General features: G+C 39.1%; 1 protein-coding gene across 6 annotated transcripts in view; it reads left to right on the top strand.

Moving 5' to 3' along the window:
- The window catches only part of RAD18 (RAD18 E3 ubiquitin protein ligase), a 54,119-nt gene that overhangs the window by 6,817 nt on the left and 19,998 nt on the right, over window positions 1-27,304 (top strand). For 5 of the 6 annotated variants that reach the window (XR_005827446.1, XR_005827447.1, XM_040590910.1 and 2 more), the window contains exons 5-11: window positions 6,825-7,180; window positions 9,292-9,391; window positions 12,129-12,313; window positions 15,528-15,604; window positions 16,287-16,347; window positions 23,000-23,131; window positions 26,397-26,553. Coding sequence is in view for 4 of the 6 variants with exons in the window: in XM_040590910.1 (XP_040446844.1) it covers window positions 6,825-7,180; window positions 9,292-9,391; window positions 12,129-12,313; window positions 15,528-15,604; window positions 16,287-16,347; window positions 23,000-23,131; window positions 26,397-26,553 (1,068 nt within the window). In the remaining 2 variants the exon portion in view is untranslated. Of the gene's footprint in view, window positions 1-6,824; window positions 7,181-9,291; window positions 9,392-12,128; window positions 12,314-15,527; window positions 15,605-16,286; window positions 16,348-16,746; window positions 17,093-22,999; window positions 23,132-26,396; window positions 26,554-27,304 lie in introns of those variants that run through there. The other variant, XM_040590912.1, reaches the window with a different exon arrangement.

Genomic DNA, 27,304 nt, shown 5'->3' on the forward strand with positions numbered 1-27,304 from the left:
GACCTGACTTTGAGCCTCAGGTGGTTTAGCATTTATGAAAATTAGGCCTTAAATCTTTTCAGTATTTCACAAAATGCAAACACATTTCTTAAGTCAGGCCTGTAGGGAAAGAAAATGTTAATGTTGGTAGTACTTAGCAAAGTAAAAGCTGTGCACCAAGGTCAGTGTGTGCATAGAATGGAAATTGTTCTAAATAGACCTGAGTGCTGATCCCATTTATACTTCTGCTCAACATTTAGCTTATGCTCAAGCGTTTGCAAAATTAGAGCCTTGATGATCATTTGTGCTCAGTGAGTGTTGTCTTGGGAGTCCTGCCTCCTCTCTGTAGAAGTGGTGAACTCTGATGTTTCCTAGGGAAAGTGAAGATGCTGTGTTTTCACTATGGCCCATTAATGTTATGTTCTGTGTGAAGGGTAGAGGAGCAGTTTTGAGCAAGCTTCAGTCGGTCTGAATTCACCTTGCCCTGCCCTTGTGTTCAGGTACACACAGATTCTGAGCAGCGAAGGAGTTAAGCATTACTCTCATCAATTACACCCATAGGCTATACTGCCAGGGTGAGAGCAGCCTTTGCTCAGCTTTCTCTTTGCTGCTTGTGCTGTGCTTTGCAGGCAGAATTCATCACTCTGACCAGGTCAGGAGAGCAAGATGGCAAGTGCTCTTTGTGCCATCTTTCCTTGATGAACAATATAGTTATCAGTTGCAATGAGGCTCGTGTCTTCAAAAATAATAAGGGTAAAGTTTTGGGGTTGTTTTGAAATTAATTTCATTGTCCTCTAAAGAGACTGTTTTGATAAAAATTGACTGTTTATCGATCACCTAGTTAGAAAATTTAGCCACAGAAATTAGAGTTATGCTTGCATAAGTAGAAAAGTAGTCCTTGCTGAAAATGGTTTGTGGTTTTTTTCATACCTAGAGAAGAAAAATATGTTTTTATGTTCAAGTTTCTATCTTGGTTTTCTAATTGGGTTTATCTGACAGCTAGTGAGTCAGAGGAATAAACATATCTACTCTGAGCATTTGAGGGGGCAGGTACTGTCATTTCTGATACTCCGATTAAACTTCCAGGAGCAGTGCAGAAGGAATTTCAAGGACAGAAATTATCCTTCAGTACTGTTAAGACTATCCTGTGTGAGCTGTTCCTAAGAATATTCACAACTCTATCTTTTCCCGAGAGTTTATTTGAAAGCTCTAGATTCCCACCTTTTTTCTCTGCTTCATAGCTGCTTCAGCAAGGGAGAAGTAAACAGAGCGTAAAAAAGGAACCAGGATCTCCATGGAGGAGGACACTGAAATTTTTTTTGCGGGTCTCGCAGATCTGAAGAAAAAATTTTTTTCAAGATGTTTATACTGTTACTAAAACATGCCTGGCAGAGAGCATGCTGTACACAGTGTATTAAGATGACTGTCCATTTTAAACTAAAAGAAGCATAACCTCCGTGTCCTAACCCAAGCCAGAAATTAAAGAAGATGAGTCTTCGAGGAGGATTTGGGTAGTGGTTATAACAGTACATGTTAGGACTTGCTAACATCTTGTTGATTCATCTTTCAGCCTTGCTGCTTGTGCTCTTAAACTGAGATTTGTCAGGAGTGATGCATTTCTTGTTTTTGTGCCAGGGTGGTAAAATTGTATGTGCTAAAACCTTTCAGAACTGATAGTAGCCTGTGTTAAATTGTTAGGAGTATAATAGATAACATTGAAAACTGCATGCAAAATGCAGAACTTGAAAATTGTGCTGTCCTGTGGTTTACTGAGAGAATCATTTTCTAGGTGAGCTGGACAGCCTGGTGATGGTAGAGGGTGGACTTCTCCATCAACTGCGTGCTTTCTCTCGACTCTGTGATCCGTCTCTGAATGACGGATGAATCCCAGTCTGGTCATGCTTGTCTGAATCACTCCAGCAGCAGCTGTTGGAATTTCTGTGACTAATGAGAAATTAGAATAATTCACTCTGGTGGTGAGGGAGGGGAGTGGCAGTTGATCGAGGTACTGTTGGAGAGCCCAGGGCTGTTGGAATCCCTGAGGTGCCAGGGCTGGTACGTCAGGGCCACTAGATGCCATCACACAGCCAGTGAAGCTGCTCGGTGGGCCCAAAATACCAATTCTGGGAAAAGCCAGTGTAGGACTTTTCTCTCCTCTTTTGAGTTTAGTACTAGCATTTTCTGTATTTTCCCACCAGGAAAAAATAATAATAATAAAAAAGGCATACAGAGATTTCATGTGTGTTTTGGCAAACGAGTTTTCATATTCTTATCCAAGTGTTCTTTCCATTGATTCTGTGCTAAGATCAGATCCCTTCGGAAAGTCTGCTTTATGTCTTTATCCTTCAATAAGAGGAAAAACTCTGTATGATTATTTGTAGACTAATGGTGTAATTAAAGCAACCTATATTTTTAGGATATATTTTGGGTTTTGTATTGTTTTTTCCAGTTTCTTTCTCTTTTTGTTTATATTTTATTGAGACAATTATTACTATGGATTTCAGTTCAGAAGACTTCTCTATTCTGGGTGCCTTCACACAAATGTTAACAACTTGCATTTGAAGTGAGATGGTCTTCTGTTTGGGTAGTCCGTCCTGTCGGCTCTGGGGCAAGTCTCCTGAGTTCAGAACTCTTACCCTTTCATACAGGACATGTTACAGAAATGTCAAGCTTTGCGCTTTGAGCCTTTTGCTATCTGCTGCCTGCATCTGCCGGCCACGGAGCTGCCTTCCTCCCTCCAGCCTTAATCAGAATTGCGCAGCTGCCCCGTGCTCGGGTTTGCAGTCTGTTGGAGTCCAGGCCCACCTTCAGTCATGTCTTGGCCTGGTAGCCTTCTGAGGGACAGAGCAGGCTGCTAAGGTCTCTGTTTCAGAGAATTTGAGGTACTATAAGATGTATTATTGTGATACTTCCTGAGAAGGAGATGTTGAGAAAAAGATACCTGAATCATTCTTAAGTCTGGTGAAAAGATAAACTGGTGTGAAGTTGAATTTTAGGAGTGTTGTCAGCTAGTGTGAACACACTGGGAAATATGTTTTGGCTAGTGAATGCATGTTGTGGAAAAATAAACAGAAATAATTGGCGGTTACAGATAGTAGGGTGCGTTACTTTGACAAGAGGAGGAGCTCTCAAAAGCAATAGAAAATACACTGAAAAGATGAGGGGGATCAATTGTGTTCTCTAGATGAAGACAATGAATATAGGCAACTGGCTAATTGTTTAGATATTTTTGCCTTTTTTGGCTGTGTCATTCTTTATTTTATGGGCAAACTGAACTGATATGATGCCAATTGATTGCATTTATGGATCTGTTTTATGTTATCTGAGCCATGCAGAATTTGGCTTGCTGTAGCATAGGATGCTGGGCTTTTGTGTGAAAATGGTTGCTTAACAGCCAGAAGAATAATATAAGACTATGTGTTGACTTTGATTAGCTACTTTAATGGTAGGCTGCCTGTGTGAAAACCTGGGGGAGTCTGACCAAATAGATCTTTTTTACATAACCAAAATATTAATTCTTTGTTTAGAAAGGGGGAAAAAAGTTTTGTGTTTTTTGTTGTTTTTTTTTTTTTAAAAGAGTACATCATTGGTAAAACACCCAGCTGAATCCTTTTGAGGCTTAAACTTCGCCTAAGTGTATTAGGAATAAAAGGCAACTAATTTATTTGCTTTTGAACCTGACTGTAGAGTATAACCATCTGTGATATGAGAAATTTTCTGAGGTTATAGTTTGTTACCTTTATGTTGAAGAATACTGTGCATTTATCTGCAGTAAAATGAGTGACTTTGTCTGCCAATTATTGCTGGTCGTGGCCATGCTGAGCAGCGATATGCTGATATCTTTCTGATGCTTCTGGATGGAGTGTACCCTTTGTAAATGACAAGTGTGGGGCAGGAGTGGGACAGGGCTGTGTGAAGACACTCTGTGTTCCCATTAGCTAGCTCCTGAGTTGCCCATGAAGCTGATCCTATGCCAACAGTAGCTAGACAGCTCCGTGTCTGTGTCAGCCGAGGAATTAACCTCAAAAACTTCCAGTCCATATCTAGGCATGAGGAGACAGAAAAACATAGTTTTGCTGCCACACTTTATTGCACGTGTTTGCACTGCAGAAAGTCAGAGAACCTCGGAATGGATGTGAATTGCCACTGACAGATGTGGTCATTACATCCAGTAATCCAGGAAACTTAGACTCCAAATCAGGCTTCTGAATCTGGCTGGAATATCACTACTGCAGTGTGTTTGGCGTGCTGACCTTGTTGCTGTGGTTGTTCTCCAGGAACTTAACTTAAACTTGTATAATTGTGGTGTTACCTGGTGACTTATATGAACTTGTTTTTAAAGGGTATATGTACAGACAGTTCTTAATTAGTTGTTCTTCTTAGACCTGAAAAAACTTTACCTTAGAAGACTGAACAATTTTTTAAGTAGTCACCCAATACTGAAATGTCTCTAACTGTAAAATCTGAGAGCATAGTTGCATTTCAAACCTCTAATAGGCCTTGTGTCTTCATGGAAGTGTTGTAAGGAATAATTTCATGGCCATGCATATTCTGCAGGTATATCACCCACAGACCCCTACCCCCTCTTTTTTTGTTTTTTTATTTTATTTTTTTTTACACAAAAGGAATAGTAATCCAAATTATTTCAACTGTTATTTAATCTTCCTGAGTTAAAAATTTTGCAAGGTGAGGACCCACAGCTGGCCTACTTTCACAGACTGTCACCTCAGGTGCAGTGAATTGCCACAATCAAAGCTGTAGAGCCATGACATTTAAATAAAGAGCATGTACTTGCTGAGCAATGGTAGTAATAAAGGTTCTAGTGCTTGAAAAAGTTAATGTGTTACAGATGGGAAGGAAGAGGACTGGTGTTACAGACTTGTTTGTGGTCTTTTGGGGCCGTGTGCTCACCTCTGAGGGATCCCAGGTGTCTTGTGCAGTTGTAATTAGCAGTGCACAGGGCTTGTCCCTTGGACAAAGTCAACATCATCCTGAGTGCAGAGCTCTGGGCCTGCAGTTCCGCAGCAGCTGCTGCGAGTAGCGCAGCTGTTCGTGGGTCAGAGGGGAAGGCACGTGGACCTGTGAGGTACAGCTTGCCTTTCTCTGTAGAGGCTCTAAGGTAACTCGGCATCCTCAAAAGCTGTTTCTGTTGCTGTCCCTCACTTTTGTGTTATCCTGCTATAAAGAGAGGTGAAGGGAAGGTCCTCCCTATTCCACTTAGCAGGCAGGGACAGAGTATCTCTTAGTTGTTAACCCGTCTCCTCCATTTGTTGTTAGAGAGATGCTGCCTTTCCTTTAAGATTTTCAAATTTTTTTGTAAGCTGTTGGCAGTTTGTCAGTAGATGGTAAAGGTTTTTTTGCAATTGCCTTTTTTTTTTTTTTTTTTTTTTTTTTGGGTAGGACTTCTGAGGATGCAGCAGGCTCGGGCTTGGCCGGTGGTGGTTGTGAGAATGGCAGCAAGGTGGGGAGAAAGCTGATTAGCCCGTGGGCAGCTGTGCAGGCTTTGCACTCTGGGAGAGCTCCAGGGGTGAATGGTGTGCAGGTTGCCAGGGGATGATGGAGCAGTGAATTAAAGGTGAATAGATTGATGACTGCATGCTGGCTGTTTTTGGCTGGATGATCCGAACTTCATTGTGACCCTTGGGATGTGGAAGACTCAAAGCAGTAGTGGGTAACAGTGACATGTGTTTGTCCATTGCTGATGTTAGCTGGGAAAGCCTTTTCTCTGCTTGTGATGAGGCAGAGAGATTGAGTCATGAGATTGAATCACAAGGTATGTGGGCAGGCTAGACAGCTGCATTGCTATGCTGTCTGCCTGCTAAGGATGCAGTCTCTGGCTTTATTTATCTTAGATTGAGCTGTGTAAAATAAACAGGATTCTGCAAAAAACCCTGGGGCAGGTGTAGGAATAAAACATGTCTTTAAGATCTTATGTGATTGCCTGAGTAGGACAACTGTGACTTTTTAATTCTTTGTTTTACCTCAAAGCTAAAAGTACTACTGAGACAGACAGGAGAGTGAGCCTTCTGCTGCCACCATGTTCCTACCGATAAAATAAAAGTTTATTTCTTTGAAAAGAGACTTCTGTATTTAACTTGCATCTTGACATTTAACAGCCCTGAGGAGGACAGGTTGTACAAGTGGGAGGTAAAGCATGCGTAGGTGGGTGGTAAGAGGCTGAAATGGGCTGTTCTTGAGGGCAGTTATGTTTGTCCTCTTACTTTATATGAGGAAGGGATGGAGGGTTTGTGCTCTTTGGCTCATCATTGATGAAATTGTAACCAAAACAGTTTGGTTTACCTGACATTAAATCTCAAGACCTGACAAGCACGCAGTTGTCTCTTGGTGGGGTTCTGTTCAGCTGGGTGGGCAGTAAGCGGAGACTGGCTGTAAGGGGGGACAGAAGGAATATAGCAATGCTTCTGCTAAGCTCTTTGGTTTCAGGAGCCTCTGTCACAGCTGTGTGACGCAGTGCTTGAAGTACTCTGACTTGAAAATGGTCATCTACCAACTTCAAGTCAGGGGGGAAAATTTTTTGTTCTTTACTGTGTTCTGTGTGATGTTTTGAGAGGCATTTTATTACATTTGCAAGATGTAGTTTAATGTCTTCAAACATTTGGAAGAGAATTCTTAGATTCTATAGAGCACGGTGAGGCTCATCTGGTGTGTTCCTGCTCCTGGTTTGTGTGGGCTAGCTGATTCCCGAGTGCTGCATGCAAGCAAGAGGGAGAGGAAGGAAGGAATGGAGGAAAAGCTCTGTTTCTTTGTGTTCTGGTTTCTTCTCAAAGAAAAAACTAATGCTTTCCAATGAAGCTAACTGCATGTTGTCTTCTGGATGCTTCTAGGCAACAGCTGTTCCAGCTGGTCTTGGATACTCCACCGATTTCATCCCCATTGGCCCATAGCAGGCATTCAGCTGGCAAAAAACATACCAGCAGTCCTGTTTCTTGGCCAGGTTTGAAAAAGGAGATGCCAGTGGTTGACAGTTTCTTGAGAAAGGAAAAAGTCTGCACCTCAACAAAGGCAGACGGCCTGGCAGGAACAGATCAGAAGATTTTCAAAACTGAAGAGCATGATAACCTTTACAGCAGTTCTGCAGATGTTGATGGTAAAGACAATGAAGTGGGATCACGAGAGAGTCCTGAGAGCACCAAAAGTCATGAAGAGCCTTCTACATCTGTGGTAAAAGTAGCCAAGAAAGGTGAGATGCGCTTAATTTTTGGTTTTGTCTTGTTCTCTTCCCCAAGCTGGGGGCTGTGGCTGGTTGTATGCGTTGGAGTGCCTTCAGTGCGTGGTATTTTCCTCACTTCTCTGCATTGTTCTCATCTGCATTGGCATGTTCAGATGCTTCCCATTTAACTGGACTGTGCTTCATTCAGATTACTGCTTATGTGGGACAGCTACAAGCATATTCTTGAAGAGGAAGCCTGGGCTGATGCCAAGTAATTAAATGGAGTTCAATGCTTACAGATTCCTTTGCTTTGAGTAACAACTCTAACAGACTTACTCAGTAAAAAATTAAGTCATTTAATCCTTCCCCTTAATGACTAGACAGGCAACATCGACATTCATTCTGCTTTTGTATTCTTAAGTAACCAGAAGCAAGGTATTTTATAATGTGTTTGTTATTTGAGGGGTGCACCCAAAGTCAAAACGATCATGGCTTTAGTTTGTTGATGTTCCTATTCATACACTCTCCAGAAGAAAGTAATCTGCTTTATTCTTCTGTAACTCTACAGTGTTAAGATTAATTTATTTTGAAGCATTAAAATACCCATTTATACTAATCAACTACAATAAAATGACAGAATCCTCTTAGTTTTGACATGATGGCAGCCATCCCATTGACCCAATTAAAAGCCTAAATTAAAGACAGTGTAGGAGTATAACACTCATTCTTACTAGTTTGTATTTATCCATTCTTTTATCGAACAATTTATTCAACTGGAACTCTGAAGTTCATATTTATTTATTAGCCAGGAAAATACTGCTTAAAGATGTAATACAACCAGAAAAGTAGCCATATGAAAATGACGTCCACTTAGCCAGAAGTTAAATTTTCTAGTTTTATGCATCAGACTTGCTTGTGTTCGTAATGTAAAACTCATATGAAATTTTGCTGCTCATTTATTTTCAAGCATTTAAAATTTTCTCTTACTTACCATTTCATGACCTTATTAAATGCTCATGACCTGAGCATGCATTACATTGAAATTATTTCCAACAATGCAAAGTAGTTGGTCAAACAATATAAGTGAAAGATTTGAAATGAGGTAATGCTGAAGTGGTTTTAGTAAGTATTATTTGTTCCTGTGTTAAGAATTCAGATGTAACTTCCAATACAATAATAGACTGCTCAGAACTATTATGTTATGTTACTGTCCCAGCTTGTTTTTTAAAAAACTTTTAACTAGAACATGATGTCACAGCAGTTAGGAATTGCAAAGGAGTGTTACTGGGTAACACTCTCAATTCCCACAACTTTTCACAGTGTTTTTCATGGGTCGTTTTTGTTTTATCTTTTAAATCAAAATCTGCTTCCTTCATACTGAGGATGTCAGCTAAAGAATTCCTTCCTCATACTGTTCATTTGAAGTTAGTCCTTTGTTTTTGATATATTGTGACTGCAACAGGTGATTATTTTAAGTCTGTGGTTTTTTACTGTCTTTAAAGGTAATGTTTATAGTTGCTTCTTTAAAATATGATGCAAGAAGAATTCTGAGTTGGGTGGGACCATACTGTAGGGCATTTGTGAGCCTCTGAGCCCAACACATGGAATCAAGTTATCTGTACTAAGCAATGAGTATGAGGCATGGTTGGATCATAGGATTCCTGTGAGGCTGAGTAAACTCATGTATTGACAGTCCTGATGAGAGCCATAGATTGGGAACATTATGTTAATATGAATAAAGTTTGTGCTCTACTGTGTTATCAAAAGAAGCAGTTTCCTTTATTTAGGAGTAAAATACTGCAAAAGTGAAAAACATTAGCATGGAAATATGTCTATGTTTATATTAGCTCCAAGGTTTCTGTGTAGTGTGTATGTTATTCTAGATTTTTATTAGAGTTGTTATTCCTTCTGACTGTTTGGAAGATGAGAGCCATTCTAATACTACATAGAAAGAGAAGTGTTTTGGAATGAAAATTAGAGCTAAAAATGAAGGTTCTGGATAGACATGCCAAATCTTAAAAAAATTAAATCTTGAATTCTGGATTTTAGTTTTCTTCAGTCAATGACTAGTTTTTTAAATTAAAACATTTGCTTTTTGCTGTAATACACATGCTAGTAAATTCCTTCTCCCTTGCTTTCAGTGGATTGTCCTGTTTGTGAGGTTGCTATTCCAGAGCAATATATAAACCAACATCTGGATAGCTGCTTGATAAGAGAAGAGAAGAAGGACAGCCTCAGAAGGTAAGAAACAACTTTAAGAACTTTTACATGCATGTAGCTGTTTTTCTGCTGCACTGCTGAATAAGGAATATTATTTGGTGGGTTGTAATACAGAGGACTGTGTTTGGTTCTTGGTTGCGTGCTGTATAGATAGTTCTGAAATTTCTGTATAAATATGTTAGTGGTGATTTTCCTCTCTGAAGAAACCATGTGGATCACCAGCAGAATTACTTTTTGGCTTTTAGTGGCAAGAAACATGGGACAATGTTTCAAAAAATTGAACACAGGGAGTAAAACATAGTCTCTATGTTATTCTCATCATGTTTCTGCTCACTAGCATTAAATTCTATTCAGACAACACTTATTCCCACTTTCCACTTGGTAAATGAATTGCTTCCCTCAGTTCAGATGGGCAAAAGACAGTTATTTCACTAGCTGTCAAGGTAAAAAATAAAAATGGCACCTTACTCCACTCACTGGTTCTTTTCAAGTTGCCCCAGTCAAGTTTGTTTCTTTAAGATGTGAATTTCCATAAGGTTAATGGATGCCTTGGATTTTATGCCTCCACCCTAGAATTTGTCATGGTCACCACATTCACATCAGAAGTGTAGATTTCAGTTTGTTTTACTTACTAGCATAAATTTAGGCCATCATTATTTCTAACTGCTCAGACTAAAGAACTGTGAGGGACTTTTACTGCATGTGGTTTTACTGCACGCTTGTATTTCCAGTTCCTCTGAACCTTGAATTAGAAAGTAATTTTATGTTAAACCTCTTATTTTGTCCAGTCATGCTTAGAATGCAATCTATAAGCTAAAGGACTTTGAAGATGAGTAAATGGTAAATGAGTATTGAAATCTGATGTTATATTTTCACTTGGGATGTTTTTAGTGTTTTTTCTGTTCTTAATGAATGGAAATAAAAGCCAGATCTTTCTTTGGTGTCAAGCCCATGTCCCTAACAGAATTTTAAATTTTGCTTATTTTATCTAGACTGCTTGGATCTTAAGAAAATATCATGCAAGATACTTCTCCCTAGGGACTGGCTGTTGTGTGTCAAATGCTGGCTTTTTGGCAATGTATTTATTTTATGGCAGTGTTGTTCGGGTTTCAGTAACAGCAGATCTCTAGTTCTTCTGTGAGGAATTTTAGCTCTGTTTATTCTCAAATTAGGAGCACATGGCATGCTATGTTAACAGTTGAGCAGTATTTCAGCGGAACTGATAATTTAGTCCCCCAAACCTGCACAGAAGTAATTACAACAGGTAAGTCTACGTTCACAAAGAACACTGCATTTCTCGAGGATGGGGAAAAATCCCACCAACATTAAGATTCAAAACTGTTGTGAGCTGTTTTCTCATAGCTGTCTGCTCACAAAGCTGTCATCACTCTTCTAAGACGTGATGCTGGTGTGTTATAATACATACAAAGCTTTTTCAGGACTTTCAAAAGATTTAATTATTCAATGATTTCTTTTTTATTTCCCCAAAGAATCTGAAAACAGTAATTTCCTGAAGAGTGTATTGTCATCTTTTTTTTTTTTTTTTTCTGCCAGCTATGCTACAGGGGCTGTATGAAAGTAAATGAATTAAAGATGATTTTTGCGTGAGCATTTTTTTAAAAGCTTTGAAATTTATTTTCAATATGATGAGTTGAAATTGCTGAATACAGTTTTCAGATAAGTTTCTTGCTTTCACAATGGAAAGCCATTAATTTCTCCATAATTCAGAGCAGCACAGCTGAACTTCATTTTGCTGCAGGAAGAAAAGTATCTATATAAATGCTGTTCTTGTGTAACTAATAAATAGTTTAAGTTGAAGAAGGTGAGTGAGGCAGTAGATGGATTTCGGTACTTTTTTTGGCTAGTTTGAGTGTTATTTCACCAGGAGGTATAGGGAAGACTGAGCTAATTTGTGCAGAAAGAAACTGTTCTGCTCATCTTAGATGACAGAAGTTGTAGTAGGACTTGAATTTTCTATGACAGTTTCCTGTGTGTAAGATGTTTTCCCTAGCTATGCCAGGAACGTTGATTTCTTCTGACATAAGGCAGTGTGAAGGAGTAAATTTTGGTTTCAGATGATATTCATCTGAGAGCGCTATTAATTCTCTTTAATGTCACTTCTCTGTATTACCAAACAACCCTTCTGTTAGATGGGAACTACAGATAGCTTGCAGGTACATGACTATCTTTCTTGAAGTTACATTCCCAGAAAGCTGAAAAATCTCCCAATTCAAGTTTTAGCGTGCAGTTTTAATGCTTTTAAAACTTTGCCAACTGATTCAGGTAAGACATGGACAGTACGTGGGTGGAAAACCTGTGTTTTGGCAATCTGAATTCAGTACGCTTCCTTTTGAATTCAGAGCAAACGTGAGGCTTGATCCTAATGAAGACAAACAATACTGTGTTTGCTGATGTGATTCTAAAGTCTTCACTGTAGATATCAATAACTGAGCCACAGTACTTGTTACAGGAGTAGTGTTCGCATTGTTTCCTGAAGAAAATCGGACCAGACCTATTGCTTTCTGTATGTTTGAAATTTTCTTTGTGGTAGATGGAAAAGTGTTCTGGCTTCCTAGAGCCACTGCTGTTGCATCTGCGATACACTGCATAATTTGTTGTATGTCTGCCATAGCTGAAGCGATTCTTTCGGGTATTTCTTACCCAGAGTGGGTGAAATACTCTGTAAAAATATAAATCAGTATTTGGATTTTCATAGGAGAATTAACTAAGAAATGTTTGTTTCCTTTTCCTTTTGCAGTTCTGCTCACAAAAGGAAGCCTATGTCAAAAGTTGTTTACAACTTGCTCTCTGATCGTGAACTGAAGAAGAAACTAAAGGAACATGGTCTGTCAACCAATGGGACCCGACAACAGCTCATTAAAAGACACCAGGAATTTGTGCACATGTATAATGCTCAATGTGATTCTCTAAATCCCAAATCTGGTAAGTTAGAAATTCTAGGAAAATTTGTTACCGTTGCAAGCTGTTGGTATGCATTTCCTCTCTTAGTTCTCAGGGTAGGAATAAGGCTGAGTAATACTTGGCAAAACTGGAGCTGGAAGAATTTATCTCATATAAATCAAGATTAATGCAAAAAAAGGAAATTTAATGAAAACCAAAAATACGTTGCAATACTCTAGAAGTATCCAGCAAGGATGTAAATTTGTGTTGAAATTATTTTATACTTCCTGGTTTACTAACTCTGTTCTGAAAAATGTTCTGTGTTTTCATTGACTTTGTATTTTAATGAGTGCTTCCAAATTAGACTCCAAGGTTTTTAGTCAAAAAAAGAAAGTGTACCCAAGGTTCTTAGTAAGTGAATGGATTACTAATTTATCTCTTGTTCTAATTTGTTCTCTTCCTCCTATACACTGAGACTTTTGTATTTTTTTAATTTGATTTCATTTCAAAATCAGATTGTTTTTTTTTAGATGATAGGTATAGATAGATGGAGTTTATATCAATTTAGTTGTTTGGCAGCAACTTTCTATAATTAAACTCAGACTATGTACACATTAAACATCTGTATGGGATAAGGAGAATGTGTTTTAGTCTCGTGATGTGGGTGCAATATAAACTTAATGCTTGAAAAATGCCAGGGCTGGAACAGGGAGGATGAGATCTGAGCAGGGTATTTGTGCTGCCTGGTTTTGTAGGCAGTGTGGCCATTTTGAAAATTTTGACTACCTTGTATGAAGTAGAGGGAGAATTGTCCCAGCTCATCTTGTTACACTCTATTTTATACAAGATGTGAACATAAATCTTTTTGAAAGATGTGTCATTTGTCATCTCTCAGTTCAGTCCTGCAAGTGATAAAAGTAACAGTACAAACACACTGCCATGTGTGGGTGAGAGAGAGACATCAGATTTATAGCTACATTACTTTTTATTTGATTAGAAGCTTATGGCAAACTCTTTTTAAAGGAATTCCTAACAGGATCATGTTCAGATATTACTCTTCTGGGAGCTGCACAGCTGTTGAGTGTCCTGGAAATTCTCATATAGCTGGTATTGCCTGTTCTGCACTGGTTTCAGGAGGTAGGCTGCTGTTGGCTGCCTCTGTAGCGTAGGTCAGTCCTGCTGCTGGCAAGAGCTGGTCTCAGTTACTTCAGAGGTAGAGAGATGAGAAATACTGTTCCCCACCCTCAGTTTGATCTCTGATACTCATATTTACAGAGACTTAAGTCCTGACATTCTGAATGTTTAGGTGTGTATTGAAGGGCTCGGAAACTATTTTTACCAGATAAATTTGTGGTCTTGCTGTCAGTGGAACTGTCAGCAACTGCATGAGCAAGCACTGCAAAGCAGACAGGGCAGGGAGCTGCTCGTGCACAGCTGGGTTCAGCACCTCCATGGGTCAGATTGCATACCACTGCAGGTGCACAGCTAAACTTTACATTTGCTATTTGTTGCTTACCTGTAACAGGAATGATTTGTGGCCAGCAGTGAGAAGTAGCCTTTGAGAAGGCTGCCAAATTTAAACACAGTAAAACCTACTTAATTCATCGGTTACCATATAACAAATTTGAAATAAATATTTCCATCCAGTAAATATTTACTATATTTAGAATTAAATTTATTATTAGAAATACATATTACTATCCAGTAAATATTAAAAACTCTTAAGTTAACTCCATACACATTTGGTTTTATATATGATCAGATAGTTGGAAGTGCCAAATATCCACAACTTTTACTGTGGAATTTCAAAAATCATGATTTTGGTGTTCAACTCCTTTATTAAACAGGCACAGCTGCCAGTTGTGGTGCTTTTTGAAATACAGTCAGTCACTGAGGATTATAAATGCAAGTTTAGCAGCCAAACTTTAGGCTCCTGCTTTTTGAAATCTTGATTTCACTTGCCAGCTCTTGACTTGGATTATGTGAGCAAGTAGATGAGAAAAGTGAGTTTGTAACCAACGCTATTTGTTTTTCCATTTTGCTCCTTACACCATTTTAAGAACTTGACGAGGAAGGTTAAGTGCCTAAGTGATTTAGGTGCCACGTGTCGCTGCTTAGTTTGTGCTTAAGACTCCCCAAAATGCGAGGGGTTTCACAGTGTGTGACAATGTACTTTAAGTAGTGTGCCCCAAATAATGCCAAACTTACTGAGTTCTGGCTCAATACCTGTTTATAAAGGCTGTATTATTAAACTTGAACTTAAGGTGCAGACATGCATTTTCAGTGGTAGCAGTGAACCTAAGGTCGCTGTATAATACAAACAGCTAAGCCTCTGAGGAAGCACAGGTGCCACATTCCTGGATTTTGCTTAAAGTAGTTTTGACCAGGTTTTTATTCCTTCACAGCTTAATAAGCTTTTGTTCTCTGGCTACTTTACTGTCTAGTGAAAGTGTTTGTTTTAATAAATGCCATAGCCACCTAGTACCTCTGAAAATGGTAAGGTATAGAAACAGATTTGTAAAAGTAAATGTCAAAATAAATCATGCAGGTCCTGCATAACTGTAGGTTTAGTTAAAACTTAAACACACTTATGTCTGTTCATATGCTTTTGAGGTGTCTGCCTTAATTGTTAGAGTAGGTTGTAATTAATTTTTGGACTACAGGTTTTGGACATACACCTGCAGACAGTTTTGCATTGCTTTGGAAGGTAGTCCTTGGAGGTAAAAGTAAGATACATGGTAGATGTCACTTTTTTTATCTTCTGTTGAAAGATACATTATAAAATGAAAACTCTTTTCATAAAACCATGCCTGTGCACCACAGAAACATTATAGTATTCTAAGGTAAGAGTCAAATATGATTTGAAAAGTCCTCATTTCCCTTGTATTAAATTAATGGGAAAATACAAGCAGTGGCCCAGGCAGCGGCTGAGAGCCAGCTGCCGGCCAGCACCACGGCACTTGCTGCAAGGCCCACGGCTCCAGACCTTGCCTCCTGGCCCCCAGTCTTGGGCACTGCTTCTGCTGCTCAGCTGCCGCAGGTGGGAGTGGTTCCTCTGCGTGAACAAATGCCTGCTGAGTGAGCACTGGTGTAAAACCATACCATTTGGATTTGCCTGTTGAGTTTTCACTGTTGGAGAGATAATGCCAGTTTGTCTCTTTATGGTTCAAATTCATGGTAGTTTCATTCAGTGCTGTTACATCTTTTTATTTAACAGCTTCTGTTTTATTGATTAATTTATTGTATTTTCAAACAGTTGCAGAGGTTGTTAAACAGCTGGAAAAGAATGAGAAGATTCGGATTCAGTTTGAATTTAACAAAACTGGTGAAAAAGTAAGCTAATCATCTTTGTTCTCAGAGTGGGGGATGGCTAGGAGAAGTTACAGACTGGGCACCAAACAAGTTTGCCTGTTGCTTTATAATGGGAATTCCCAGGTTGCATGTTGGAATTCGCATATACCATCTTATAATCAACATGATTTTCTCATACCACTCATTTGTCGTGATCTGTGTACTGCCCAAACCATGTCAGTAGGAGCATTTTTTTTTTTATTACAATAAACATTCTTGAGAAATATTCCCCTTGGTCATTTTCGATGATTTTGACCCTCCATGGCAGTGTGGGGAATATTTTGCTTCCTAGAATTCTCTAGGATTTAGCTAGCAAATTCCTTGCTTCCGTATCAGCAACAGCGCCTGTTCTTTTCCCATGACATATGATACTTTTGTGACTTTTGGAGCATGTTTATTGCACAGTATTAGGAAATATTTTATGGTCCACACATGCTGGGTGTTATATGGGGTGGCTTGGCTTAGTCCCGTTGACTTCATGACAGCAAAGCAAAACAGCATGTGTACATACCTTAAATATGTATTACTATCTGTGGATGATATGGTAAGAGCTGGGGGGAAGAACAAGAGCCAATCCTTTTTCCAGTTCTGATTCTCTAGTTTTAAAGTATGCAGCTTTATCATGTTTTTGTTTCTGTAAATAAAGACTTGTGTGATTCTGTAGAGCTTGACCTTCACAAAGGACCAGACAGAGCAAGAAATAGACGAGATCCACACTGATTATCGTAAGTGATACACAATTTTCACTTCATTTTGCTTTTGAATTCACCTCCTTTTCCTTTGTACTAAAATACACACATGAAAGTGATGCTTTTCATGTGTGTGCGCTTCCCCCGCTCCCCATTTAATGGATCAAAGCTGGAAGTTCTCAGTTTGGGCTGAAAGTTTCTGTTTGAAGCTCAGTGTCTACTAAGTACTGATGTTTGACAAAATTCACTGCCAGGGCTGGATAAGAGTGAGATGGAAGATGATTGCCTCCTTTAGTGCAATTTAGTGCATCTCCATTTATGCACTTTCTACTTACCTTCTTAATGGTCCTCCTGTGTTTGTTGGACATAAAGAACAGCAGAGATTTTCTCTCTCCTGCATTGGATGTGTGATGCCTAGTTGTATGGTTTCACTAGGAACCCTCCAGCAGAAATAGGGAACAGAACTTCTCTGAAGGGACTCCCTAAGATGCTGGCAGTGCTGAGTGTACATGCTGACCATGTCCCCGTCAAGCTGCCCGGGCTGTCAGGTGAAGGGGGAGCTCTGTTTCAGTGTCCTGCTCTGTGTGAGACTCCCTGCAATTCTTGTGATTCCAGTTTTGAAGAACAGAACAGCAGTTGTGACTGTGGTGAAGGCTGATTGTGCTTGCTTTGTGAGATTTCACCCTTCCTTGCCCCAGATTTTTGGCACATTATCTGAGAATAATCTGAATTGCTCAGAGGTTCATGTGAATTGGTTGATTAATTTGCCAGTTCTATACTTCGTGAGAACTTGGGTTTGCAGCATATGGATGTGTGTGTATCAAGTCACTCACTGATTGGGGGGAGGGGCGGGGAAGCTTATTACCTACAGTTGTGTCCCTGTGAACAATGGCATGTGCTTCTGAGTGTTTTTACATACAGAATTTTCTCAGTTTCAGGTTTGATATTATTTTTTCCCTTTTTTGAGGTTCTGGGCACTGTGTGAGTGCTGGTGTGCCAGCAGTTCTGCTGGCTGCGAACCCTCCAGGAGCACCAGCCTGGCTCAGGCATAGCTGGGCTGCTGCGGTGGGAGGCATCTCTGCTGACAAGGAGGGTGCTGAGCTAGAAGATGGGGTGAATGCTGACTGTCTTGGCCCTGCACTCACCAGTGTACCCAGTAGCACAGATACCGGGTTTTCCCATTGCTCAGCATATTCCCTCCTCCCCTACACTCTAATAGTCAGACACTGACTCTATTTAAAATGTGCCTGTATTCTGGGTGGTTTTTGGTCTTCCTGAGTCTTCCAACTCATCCTGTAGCAGTGAAGTTTGTATAAATTTACTCTTTTTTTTTATACCTCACTTTTCTAGGTTTGCTGTCCAGTGCAGAGTGGCATTAACAGACAAGCAATGTAGTCACAGTAGTTTATATTTAATATGACATTTCTGAAATACTCTATGGCTGCGTGTTTCCTCAACTGTGTGTTTTTTACACTTCTACGATTGTCAAGGTGGCCTTTACTGCTAAAAAGTATGTTTTAGCCGAGCCAAAAATACTTTTTCCATATTTAATTTGTATACTGTGATTCTCAAATCATTCAGGGTTTCACAGTGCTCCTCCCATTCGCTCCATTCCTTTATACCCGTCTCCACAAGCACTTGTGCACTCTTCTGTGCTTCCTGCATCCTTTTCTGCTTTTCCCTCCCATCCAGCCCGGTGATTTTGAAGCAATCTCTTGGAAGGAATGTTCCACTGCTTTGGTTGTCCTCTTCCCCCCCATCCTGTGCAGGCAACTGGGATTCAGTGCAAACTGGGTGATTTTTTTTCCCCCCCCCCCCTTCTGGTTTTGTTGTTGCTTTCTGTTTCATTTTTCAGACTGTGTCCCCTCTGTGCAAGAGACCAATGCCTGTGTTATTTATTAAACCTGCTTTTGCCCTGTCAGAGTAATAGCATTTGTTTTGGGAAGTGTAACTGGAATAAATAATACTTAAGGAAAAGAAGAGACAAAAAAATAAGAAAAATATAATGGGGAGAGCTATGATTCAGTTGTACAGTTTTGTTTGGTTTATTTTGGTGTTGTTTTTTTTTTCTGTGGGGATTTGCCTCCCCACCCCCCCGGACAGAGAACCAATTCCTGCTTAACTTGACCCTGAAAAAGTACAGTATTTTATGCTGTCTTTCTTCTTACCATGTGCTTAAACTTGAGAATAGTGTTTTTTCTCTCCATGGAACCATCTAACAGTCTTTATGGTTGTTAGTTTAGAAGCAAATGTTCTTGTGAGAGTTGAAGGTTGCAGGACTTGTATCATGTTGTAGTAATTTAGTGCAGAAATAGCTAATGTAAACTGATTTTTACAGATGATTTTCTGACCCTTTGTGTGTTTTTACATCAGGTTTTAAATAGCGTTACTTTGTACTTACCTTCTTAGTGGTGTTTTGTTATTCATAATTTCGTTCCTGTTTCCCATTCATTTTGCTTCACCTGCGCTCTGCTTCCATCCTCAAACATGGTAGTTGGCCATGTAATGTTAAAACAATTTTCACTGAACATTAAACTTCTCTGCTTTCAGCCACAGAGGAGCAAAACAATGAAGGGACAACTTGTTCTGATTATATTTAAGGGTGTATTTAAATCTGCAATATGGTCATATTTCCTGTGTTTCCTTGCATCGCTTCAGGCGTATAAATTATTCCATAATGCAGCTGGATTTAGCATTGTTGATTTTAGTTGGGTTTCTATGAAGGCTAAATAAGGGCCTAAGTCTTTAGCAAATTTTTCCCTTGCTTTTTGTTGCTGTTCCTGAGAATATGTATTTTTTTTTAAGTGTACATACAGCGTTTGTGGGTTTTAGTCTTAAGCATTCACCTCTAATTCCAAGTAAGTGGTTAATAATTATTTTCTTGGCATGTAGAAATCCATAGCAATAACATTTTTTGTTAAAAAAAGTAATTTATAAAGTATTAATCCCAAATCGGGTATTTTTCCCAGAAGGCTTTAGTAGCTGTAAAGAACAAATTTGAAGTTCAGTGACTGCAAGAGGCCCCCCAGGCAGAGCACATCCCCTGTAACTAGCTGTTTACTGCTCTGTGTGTTCACATTCTGCTAAGTGTGGAAGCTGAGTCTGAACAAAAGCTGTCCAAGGAAGGTGCTGGAATTCAGTCAGCTGCAAGCGGGTTTGCCCTGATCCTTCTCCCTGCAGGTGGGGAATGTTTGGGGGTGGAAGGGCTGGTGTGGAGCAACCCAGGAACAAAGGAGCTGCCGAGAAGACGTGCTGCCCTGGTGCGGTGCCCGTGCAGCTCTTTGTAGGGCGGTGCTGTCACCAGAGAACTGGTTCTATACAAGAAACCCACTTCGCTCCTTTTTGTAAATTTCGGATGTGCAGAAATTCCTTGTAAAGCTGCATCGTTTACAGTTGGACTTGGTGACCTTAAAGGTATTTTCCAGCCTAAGTGATTATGTGATTCCTGGTTGCATTCGTGTTGCAGCCTTGCAAACAGTTGTATTGCATGACTGGGGTGGGGTGTGGAGACAGGAGCCCGTTGCCCAGTTCTGCACCAGGCTGTTGTGCGCTGCTGGCAGTGCCCACTGGGGACTCGAACTGCCCATCCTTCCTTTTATTTTCTTGACCTGTTGTACATTTTAGAACAAGAAGATGCTAAGTGTCATCTTTATTTTCCGAAATCAGGTATTTTATTGAGGTCATATTGTTAAAAGGATATGGCTTTGAAGTTATCAAGATTTCCAAGGGTATAAATTAGGCTCAGGTGGCTTAATTAAACATTTAAAAGTCTTAAAAAAAGAAAAAGGGGGGAAAAAAGACAGAAAAATATTTTAATCGGAACATATAGTTTTAAAATTAGTAAGGAGTGATGACCAAAGAGGTGAATGTTAACTAGTGTCAGCAAATCATTTCTCATAAAAGCAACAGGCAAGAAATCATAAGCATGAAAAAAGATCTGTACATAAAAATTAGAGGACAGAGATAAAAAGAACTTTCATCAAATGCTATTTTTTTACTGTGGCATGGATGGACTTTAAAAAGCTTTATTACGCAATGGATGGGGTTTTTCTCTTAATTTACAACATTTGCGCCCTAGGTCCCTAATTCACAGCTGAATTAATGAATTAATTAACTCTGGCATAAGTTCTGAATAAAATAAAACCAAACCCAACCATATACTTTTTGTTCTGTATTTCCATATGCAGCACAGAAGACACTGGAGCTGTCTAACAGTCTTGTTGAAAAGCAAGATAAAAGAGCTGTGATAAGACTTTTTTTTTTTTTACCTTCTTTACAATTTCCCAGGCTCTTGGCAAATTGCAAATTACACTTTTTTTATCTTATGTGTGTGAAGTGTTTTTAAAATATCAGTTAATATTTTGGCTTGATGAACCTGAGAATGTTTTATATGCTAGCTGGAGGCTCTGCTTGCAGGAATGCCAGAGTCCATGCCTGGAAGGTACGATTAAATATGCTGTTGTCCCCTGCAGTAGCTTCCTTCTGCTCCTCAGGAACTCAGTGACACCATCATTCTGTTCATTTCATGGTCAAAAAACCTACAGGAAAAGAAATACATTTGTTAAAAAAAAAAAAAAAAAGAGGATTCTGTTGCCTTTTCTGCTTATAAATCTTTTAATTTGCAGTGTTATTCAGTGTCTTACTGGTTTATGTCTTAAATATTTGTAATTATATCTGCAATTGTTTTATTATTGAAATGCCTGTAGTTTTTAGGAAAAGTGCGTAGTATGTTGTTTCAGCACAGTGGTGATTTACAGTGTATCTGAATAGTGCCTTGTTTTGCCAGGACATTTCTTTTTTACTATAAAAGCTTTGTAGTTACACCATAAAACAAAACAACAAAAAATAGTAATACTGGAAAAACTGAAGCACCAAAGGAATTGCGTAATGAATATGCAGCGGTTCAAACACAAGCATCTGGGACAAGAACTTTTTTTTATTATTAAAGGAGTTGTTGACCTTATGTGGTGTTTTCAGCTGTGCAGGGAGAGGGAGTCAGTTTTAAATCTGTTTCCTTCTGTGGGGAAGAACTTGATAATGATTTTATCTTGGCTTTTCCCTACTCCTGTCACCACAGCAGGACACAGATCTAGGTTAGATGCAGCAATTACTTGTACGTGCCATGCTCCATCCAGTGCTCAGTGAGGGGTGTCAGCTCCTTGAGGTGCTGGCCGTGCTGAGCAAGATGCTGAGACCAAGCGGTGCCATCAGGAGGCTGGACAGGGCTTGGAGCAAACTAGGCTTGTGGAAAGTGTCCCTGCCCATGGCAGGGGGATTGGAACTAGATGGTCTTTAAGGTCCCTTCCAACCCAAACTGTTCTGTGATTCTATGAAACTTCCCTTGCAGATGGCACACGTGTGCTGCCAGCCTTCTGCTGCTGGTAGAGGAGCGAGTATGGTGGTCCCTTGCTGCTGTGCCGAGTCCTGCTCCCTGCAAGGACAGATTGGAAAACACTCGGGGGGGATAGACGGGGACACTGGGATTTTATTGAGTGTTGGACCCCCGGTGTGTGCACAAGCTGGCTGTCCCGACACCGTTGGGTGAGGCAGGACAGAGCCCAGAGGAAGGGCTGTGTCTGCTTCACCTTCTCATGCTGTTACAGACAGTTGCTTTGCCCCAAGGACGTTTCGGGTGCACATGGGGCCTTACTACCTCTGACACGGAGAACACTTTGAATGCTTTTTCCGTAGGCTAAAAATTAGGCTAAAGGTTTTAGATGAAATTCTTTGTCTCAAAAGGACAAATCTGTTTCTCAGAGTGACTTCTTGTTGAAAGGTTTTCCAAATAAAGGAAATTCATGTTTGCTGCCTTCCCTGTAACATATCAGTATAAAGCCCTGTGTGTGGACTGAGACTTTTATGCTGTATTAGCGGTGGGTAGCTACAGTCAAATACACCGTTGCACTAGAAGTTGGTGCGTTCTGTAGGGAAAACAAAGTGTTCCCTTCATGCCGTCTGTCTGAGGATGCAGGGTATTTTCCCAGCCTCCAAGTGAAGAAATTGAAGCATCTAGATTAAAACCCAACATTGCTCTGACTGAATACCAGAGGATTGCTTAAAACATACTAAGTGATTGAAAGTGCAAAGAGTGTTAGCAATATTAACTGTGATTTGGAGGATCTGAATCAAAATAGTATCATATGCATGACACAAAAACTTTCGACATTGCCTTACTGCAGGAACAGGGTAAAAACCCCAAGCAACTTTAAAGCAATTTGCACAATAGTCATGAGGTTTTACTCTTTCTCTCTCTAGCAAAGTGCTCCTCACAGGACTGCCTGGAACTCAACGGTGTGACTAAGGGCATCATCCAGACACTCCTTGAGCTCTGACAGACTTGGTGCCATGACAAAAATGTTAAATGTTGTCACAACGGGAACTGCAATACTTAACGAGTTTAGGGGAAAAAATAGATGGATAATATAAAGAAGAAACCACAGTTCCGTGTAAAAATTAAGTTTTCATCTGTGCAAGTGTCCTGACTACTGAGTAACTGTAAGGACATAGGCACAGATTTGGATCATTTATAGAATATGGAACGTATTGTAGTGACGAGTTCATTTTCATTTGCTGTAACAATTGTTTTTAATTCAGTGTTTTGTGTTTATTTCTGTTCACATCCTTTTCACTTTTAACGGCATACCTGAAAAGTCCTGTGGCAGTGATCAGTAATACACTTACATTTCAGGAAAAAAGCACAGAAAAGAATTTAAATTTTTGGTGGATCAAGTAAATAGTCGGTGGAAGAAAAGTGGTAAGAGGAAAACAGGAAGTGCTCAAAACAAAGAAGTCACTGACAAAGAATCGCCAGCAGCCACAGGTTAGTAACATTGTTTAATATAGTCCCCCTATTTAAGCCATGCTAATAAGTGGGAAGTTTCTCAAAGGAATGTTCTTTCCTCCCACTGTTCTTCTGCTGTAGTCCTTAAGGGGGAAAAAAGCACAAAGATCAAACAGAACCTAAAAAGATTGACAACCATTGATTTTAGTGTGGCATGTAAGCACAACCCATTAAAAAATATTTGTTTGATTTTTAGTGGGATTATGTATAGATGTGTTTCATTTAGGTGCATCTTTTAATCAGCTGGTTGAAATGGGATCTTAGGTTCTGATCCGCATCTACTGAAGCTGCTGAGAGCGGGCATGTGATGCTCTGCGTCTTTGAAATGAAAGTGATCATGGGTATTGCTGGGTTTCAGCTTTTCCCTTTCATTAATATGATAGGGCATCAGTAATTGGGAACTGCAAAGATATTTGTGTGGATTAGAACAAAAATTTACTTGTTCTGAGGTTGAAGCAATGAAATACTTTGGCTTCTTTTAGACTGTTTATACAGTATGCTGCCTCTGTTTTTTTAAGTCTCTTCATTTTGTGTTTATATACTTCAACACAATGAAAAGTTGGAATGCACAACTTCAGTTAGTCGGTCCTTTATGAGTTAGGAACAAAATTAGCATATGTTTGTTAACCTGAGTACCATATGATCAAAGAAATACCCATGTGTGCTTTTAACTTGTTCCCTTATAAGCTTGTTCAGTCTCATTTGTTTTGTGTTACTGGTTGTTTTGGCGGTGTACATATATGAATGTGTGATTTAAAAGAGCATTCCTCAACCTAATATAACTTGTGGAGTTATAATCTATTCAAAATACAGAATTTTGGAGAAAATTCCATTTTGGAGAATTGGATGGATGCACTCTTGTGTCTGTTCTTGGGAAAATCTGGCATTTTTGTTTGCATCAGCTCTCAGAAATCCCTGCTTTTTGAGTTGAGCTGAACTGATCTTTGTCTGTCCTCTGTGCTGTCTCTTCTAGCAGAGCTCTCAAAAATAAAGTACCAATATAATAGTATGAATTTTGTTGTTACAGTTTCATGCAGACCTTGGTGCAATACATAGTCCTTTCCATGTGAAGGGTAAAAATCAAGGAATCTCAAGGATAAACTTTACCTTGTTTGACCTAATTTATGGTGATGTTCTATAGCAGAAACAAAAGCAATGTGATATTAGATAACAGGATCACAGACTTTAAGATATTAATTTCTAGCTGTGCTCTGTGGAGAGATCAGCTACTATAAATTACTGGGTTTCTATCTTCTGTTTAAGCTTTTTCTTTGTGTGCTAAACTGCAGCCTTTGAGAAACTGAAGTAAAGCCATATAGTTTTTCCAAAAGACTGCTCTGGTAGAAAATAACTTGTATCAGGTGGATCATCCTGTATTGTGTTGACTTAAGTACATGATACCACCTGGTCTGACAAACCTGCAAAATTTTCATTATGCTTTTTGTGCACTGAGCTTTCAATAACCTTTGAAATTTCAGTTTCTAGTTTTATGCCAAACATCTGCACCTGGTTGACTGTAAACCACTTAAAAAACAAAACAATAAGATGATTTATGGGTGAAGGAACAGATGCCTAAAGTCTGTTTCATCACTGTTCTTTAGTAACAGCAATCGCCTTTTTGTTAAACTGGAAATTGTAGTACGTGAAAGGAAGAAAGCCATCAGTGGTCTGATGATTTACCATTTGAAAGCATAACTGCTGAGAAGAGCAAAGGCTTTGCATGCATTCCTTACCCACTTTATTCAGATTCATATGGAAGTAGTGGAATTGTAAAGACTTAAAACATTTTTTTTTTGGTTGCATTTTTTTCTTTTGGTTTGTTTTTTTTTGTTTTGTGTGTGTGTGTGTGCGGGTTTTGGTTTTTTAAACCATATCTCCCATTGCCCTCTACTGTAGTATTGCGTGATGTAACTTAAACCTCTCTGAAAATCTCACTCTGATTTTGGTGATGTTGAGTTATCCGTTCCTGATTTACATCATCTTGTTTTGCATCTTTAAACTTAAAATTTTCTATTTTGAGCCTTTATATTTTATAGCCTTTAAACATAGGGCCTTGTTTTGCTTAAGGGTAAGCACCATAGGAGTCTGATAAACATTTGTGATACACCTCTTCTGGGTTGCATTATTGCACAGGACCATTGCTATTTTTAACCTGTTAATTTCAGAGTTCAATTTCATTAGTTGGACAACTGACTCACTGTAATCTGCTGGTTGTTTTCAACAGACAGAAAGATGCTCCTGGTATTTAATTACGCTTTTTAATGGAAAGGAAAGGGCAAGCTGTAGCTGAACTCAAAGATTGTATAGCTCCTCCACACTGTAATTACAGTTCTGTTTGGTCATTTCTGTCAAAATAATTTCTGGAGGGGTAGAAAAGTCAAAGTGGTTTGAGTGGGAGTATAGCTTGGTTCTTGAGGGTGGACAGAACGCTTCTGTGAATGGCCGTAATAAGGGTTATTAATGAGATGAGTCTCGGTGTGGCTTTAATGTCCCCTGCAAATTTCTAGTTAAATAACTCATCTGAAAATATTTGTGAGTATGGCATAAGAGTAGTTTGTCTTTACATACCATACTTACTAGTCTACATTTGTTTTCTCTTTGGAGAGGTAGAAGGTATCTTTTCAGAGATACTTCATCTCTTTATAGATAAAAACACTTGACAAACGTAATGGAGTAGTTTTACAGTTTGTGACTAAGTGTTGTCTCGAAATGATTTTTCCTATTAAAAATGGAAATGTCAGTTATCTAGATTGACATTGTTTTTCTTAGATGCATAGGGAAATAAATCATAGTGCTTCTCTTATTGAAAAGCAGCCTATTAAATAGATCTGTAAAACTTTAAAGCAGTCGTCTCATGCAGTGGATGAAGTGAATTGGTAGCAAGAAGCAGTGAACAGTGCTGTCTCCTTAAGCATTTGTTGGTTTCTGAAATAAAGTTGTTTATGAAATGTGACAAATACCCTTACCCTTTATTTCTTTCCTTTGTTTGTGTTTGAAACTCAAAACAATTAAATGTTTTTGGTTTAGTCTCTGGTTCTTAGAGGGTGGGGTGTGGTGGTTAGTTTTTTTTACTGGGCAGGAAAATAAATTAAACCTTTGAAACTGAGAGTTTTGGGAAGCAAGTAAGTGGGAATGAGGTGTTGGTACTTAAATATTTATAACTTTGTATCTCCAGGCTGCAAAAATTTAAACAATAATATTTTGATTTGTCATTCTTGCTTATCTCTGTCGTTCTTCTTGGTAGAACATAGGGAAGAGAATCACATGGCTGTTGTCCTCGGAAAAGCCCAGATAATCAAACCAGAAACTCCTGATGGCAAAAGAAATGAATCTTCTTCCTTGGAGGAAAGCCAGAGATCAGTCTCTCCTGTGTTCTCACTGTCGTCTGGATCAACAAGCAGGTTAGTGAAGAAGAGTCACTTCTCCCTGGTTTATACCAAATCAGACCAAACATGGAAAAACTTCGCCAGTAACCTTCAGCAAAATATATATATATATATCTCCTGCTTCATAGGATGGGTTCCTAAGCTGTGGTTACTGATTCATTTTTCTCCGTATTTCTGGCTGTTCAGTTGCTTGAGGGATGGAGCTGAAACACATTCAGAATTTACTTGATAGTTTTGTAATGACTTGTTAGAGGGGTGATAGTGTAAATGTTCCTCTTGATATGGAAACAGCGAGTGGAATGTCTGTGGAACCAGAACGTTTGGTGTTTCTGTTTCACTTCATCACCTTCCGTTATGTTTGAAGTTTTTGTTTTTTTTAGAGAGGTCCAAAAATTGATATAGCCTAAGTCTTTTAATAGCTCTTTAAGTTGAATATTGCTTAAAGAAATAGAGTTTAAAAGACTGATTAGTTACAGTCCGTGGTAGAATGCCACTGAACCTTGAAGTCCTGACAGCCACTCACTTTTCTTTCGTCATGCATTTAGATTTGCTTCCTGAAGTTGCCTTATTTGGCTTCAGAAAATGAAGGATCAGGGAAAGCTTTATAAATAATGTAAGATTTTATGCTTTTGATAGTTCAATTATAATTTTATTGGAAAAAGGCTCAGCTGTTACTGCTGATAAGATCTCTCTAGTTTTTGAAAGTAGTGTTTGTATCTGTTTAAGATACTTCATGGATCATAATTTGCTGTCTACTACTGATCAG

The sequence above is a fragment of the Falco naumanni genome, chromosome 4 (assembly GCF_017639655.2).
Source record: "Falco naumanni isolate bFalNau1 chromosome 4, bFalNau1.pat, whole genome shotgun sequence".
In the NCBI taxonomy this organism is placed as follows: Eukaryota; Metazoa; Chordata; class Aves; order Falconiformes; family Falconidae; genus Falco; species Falco naumanni.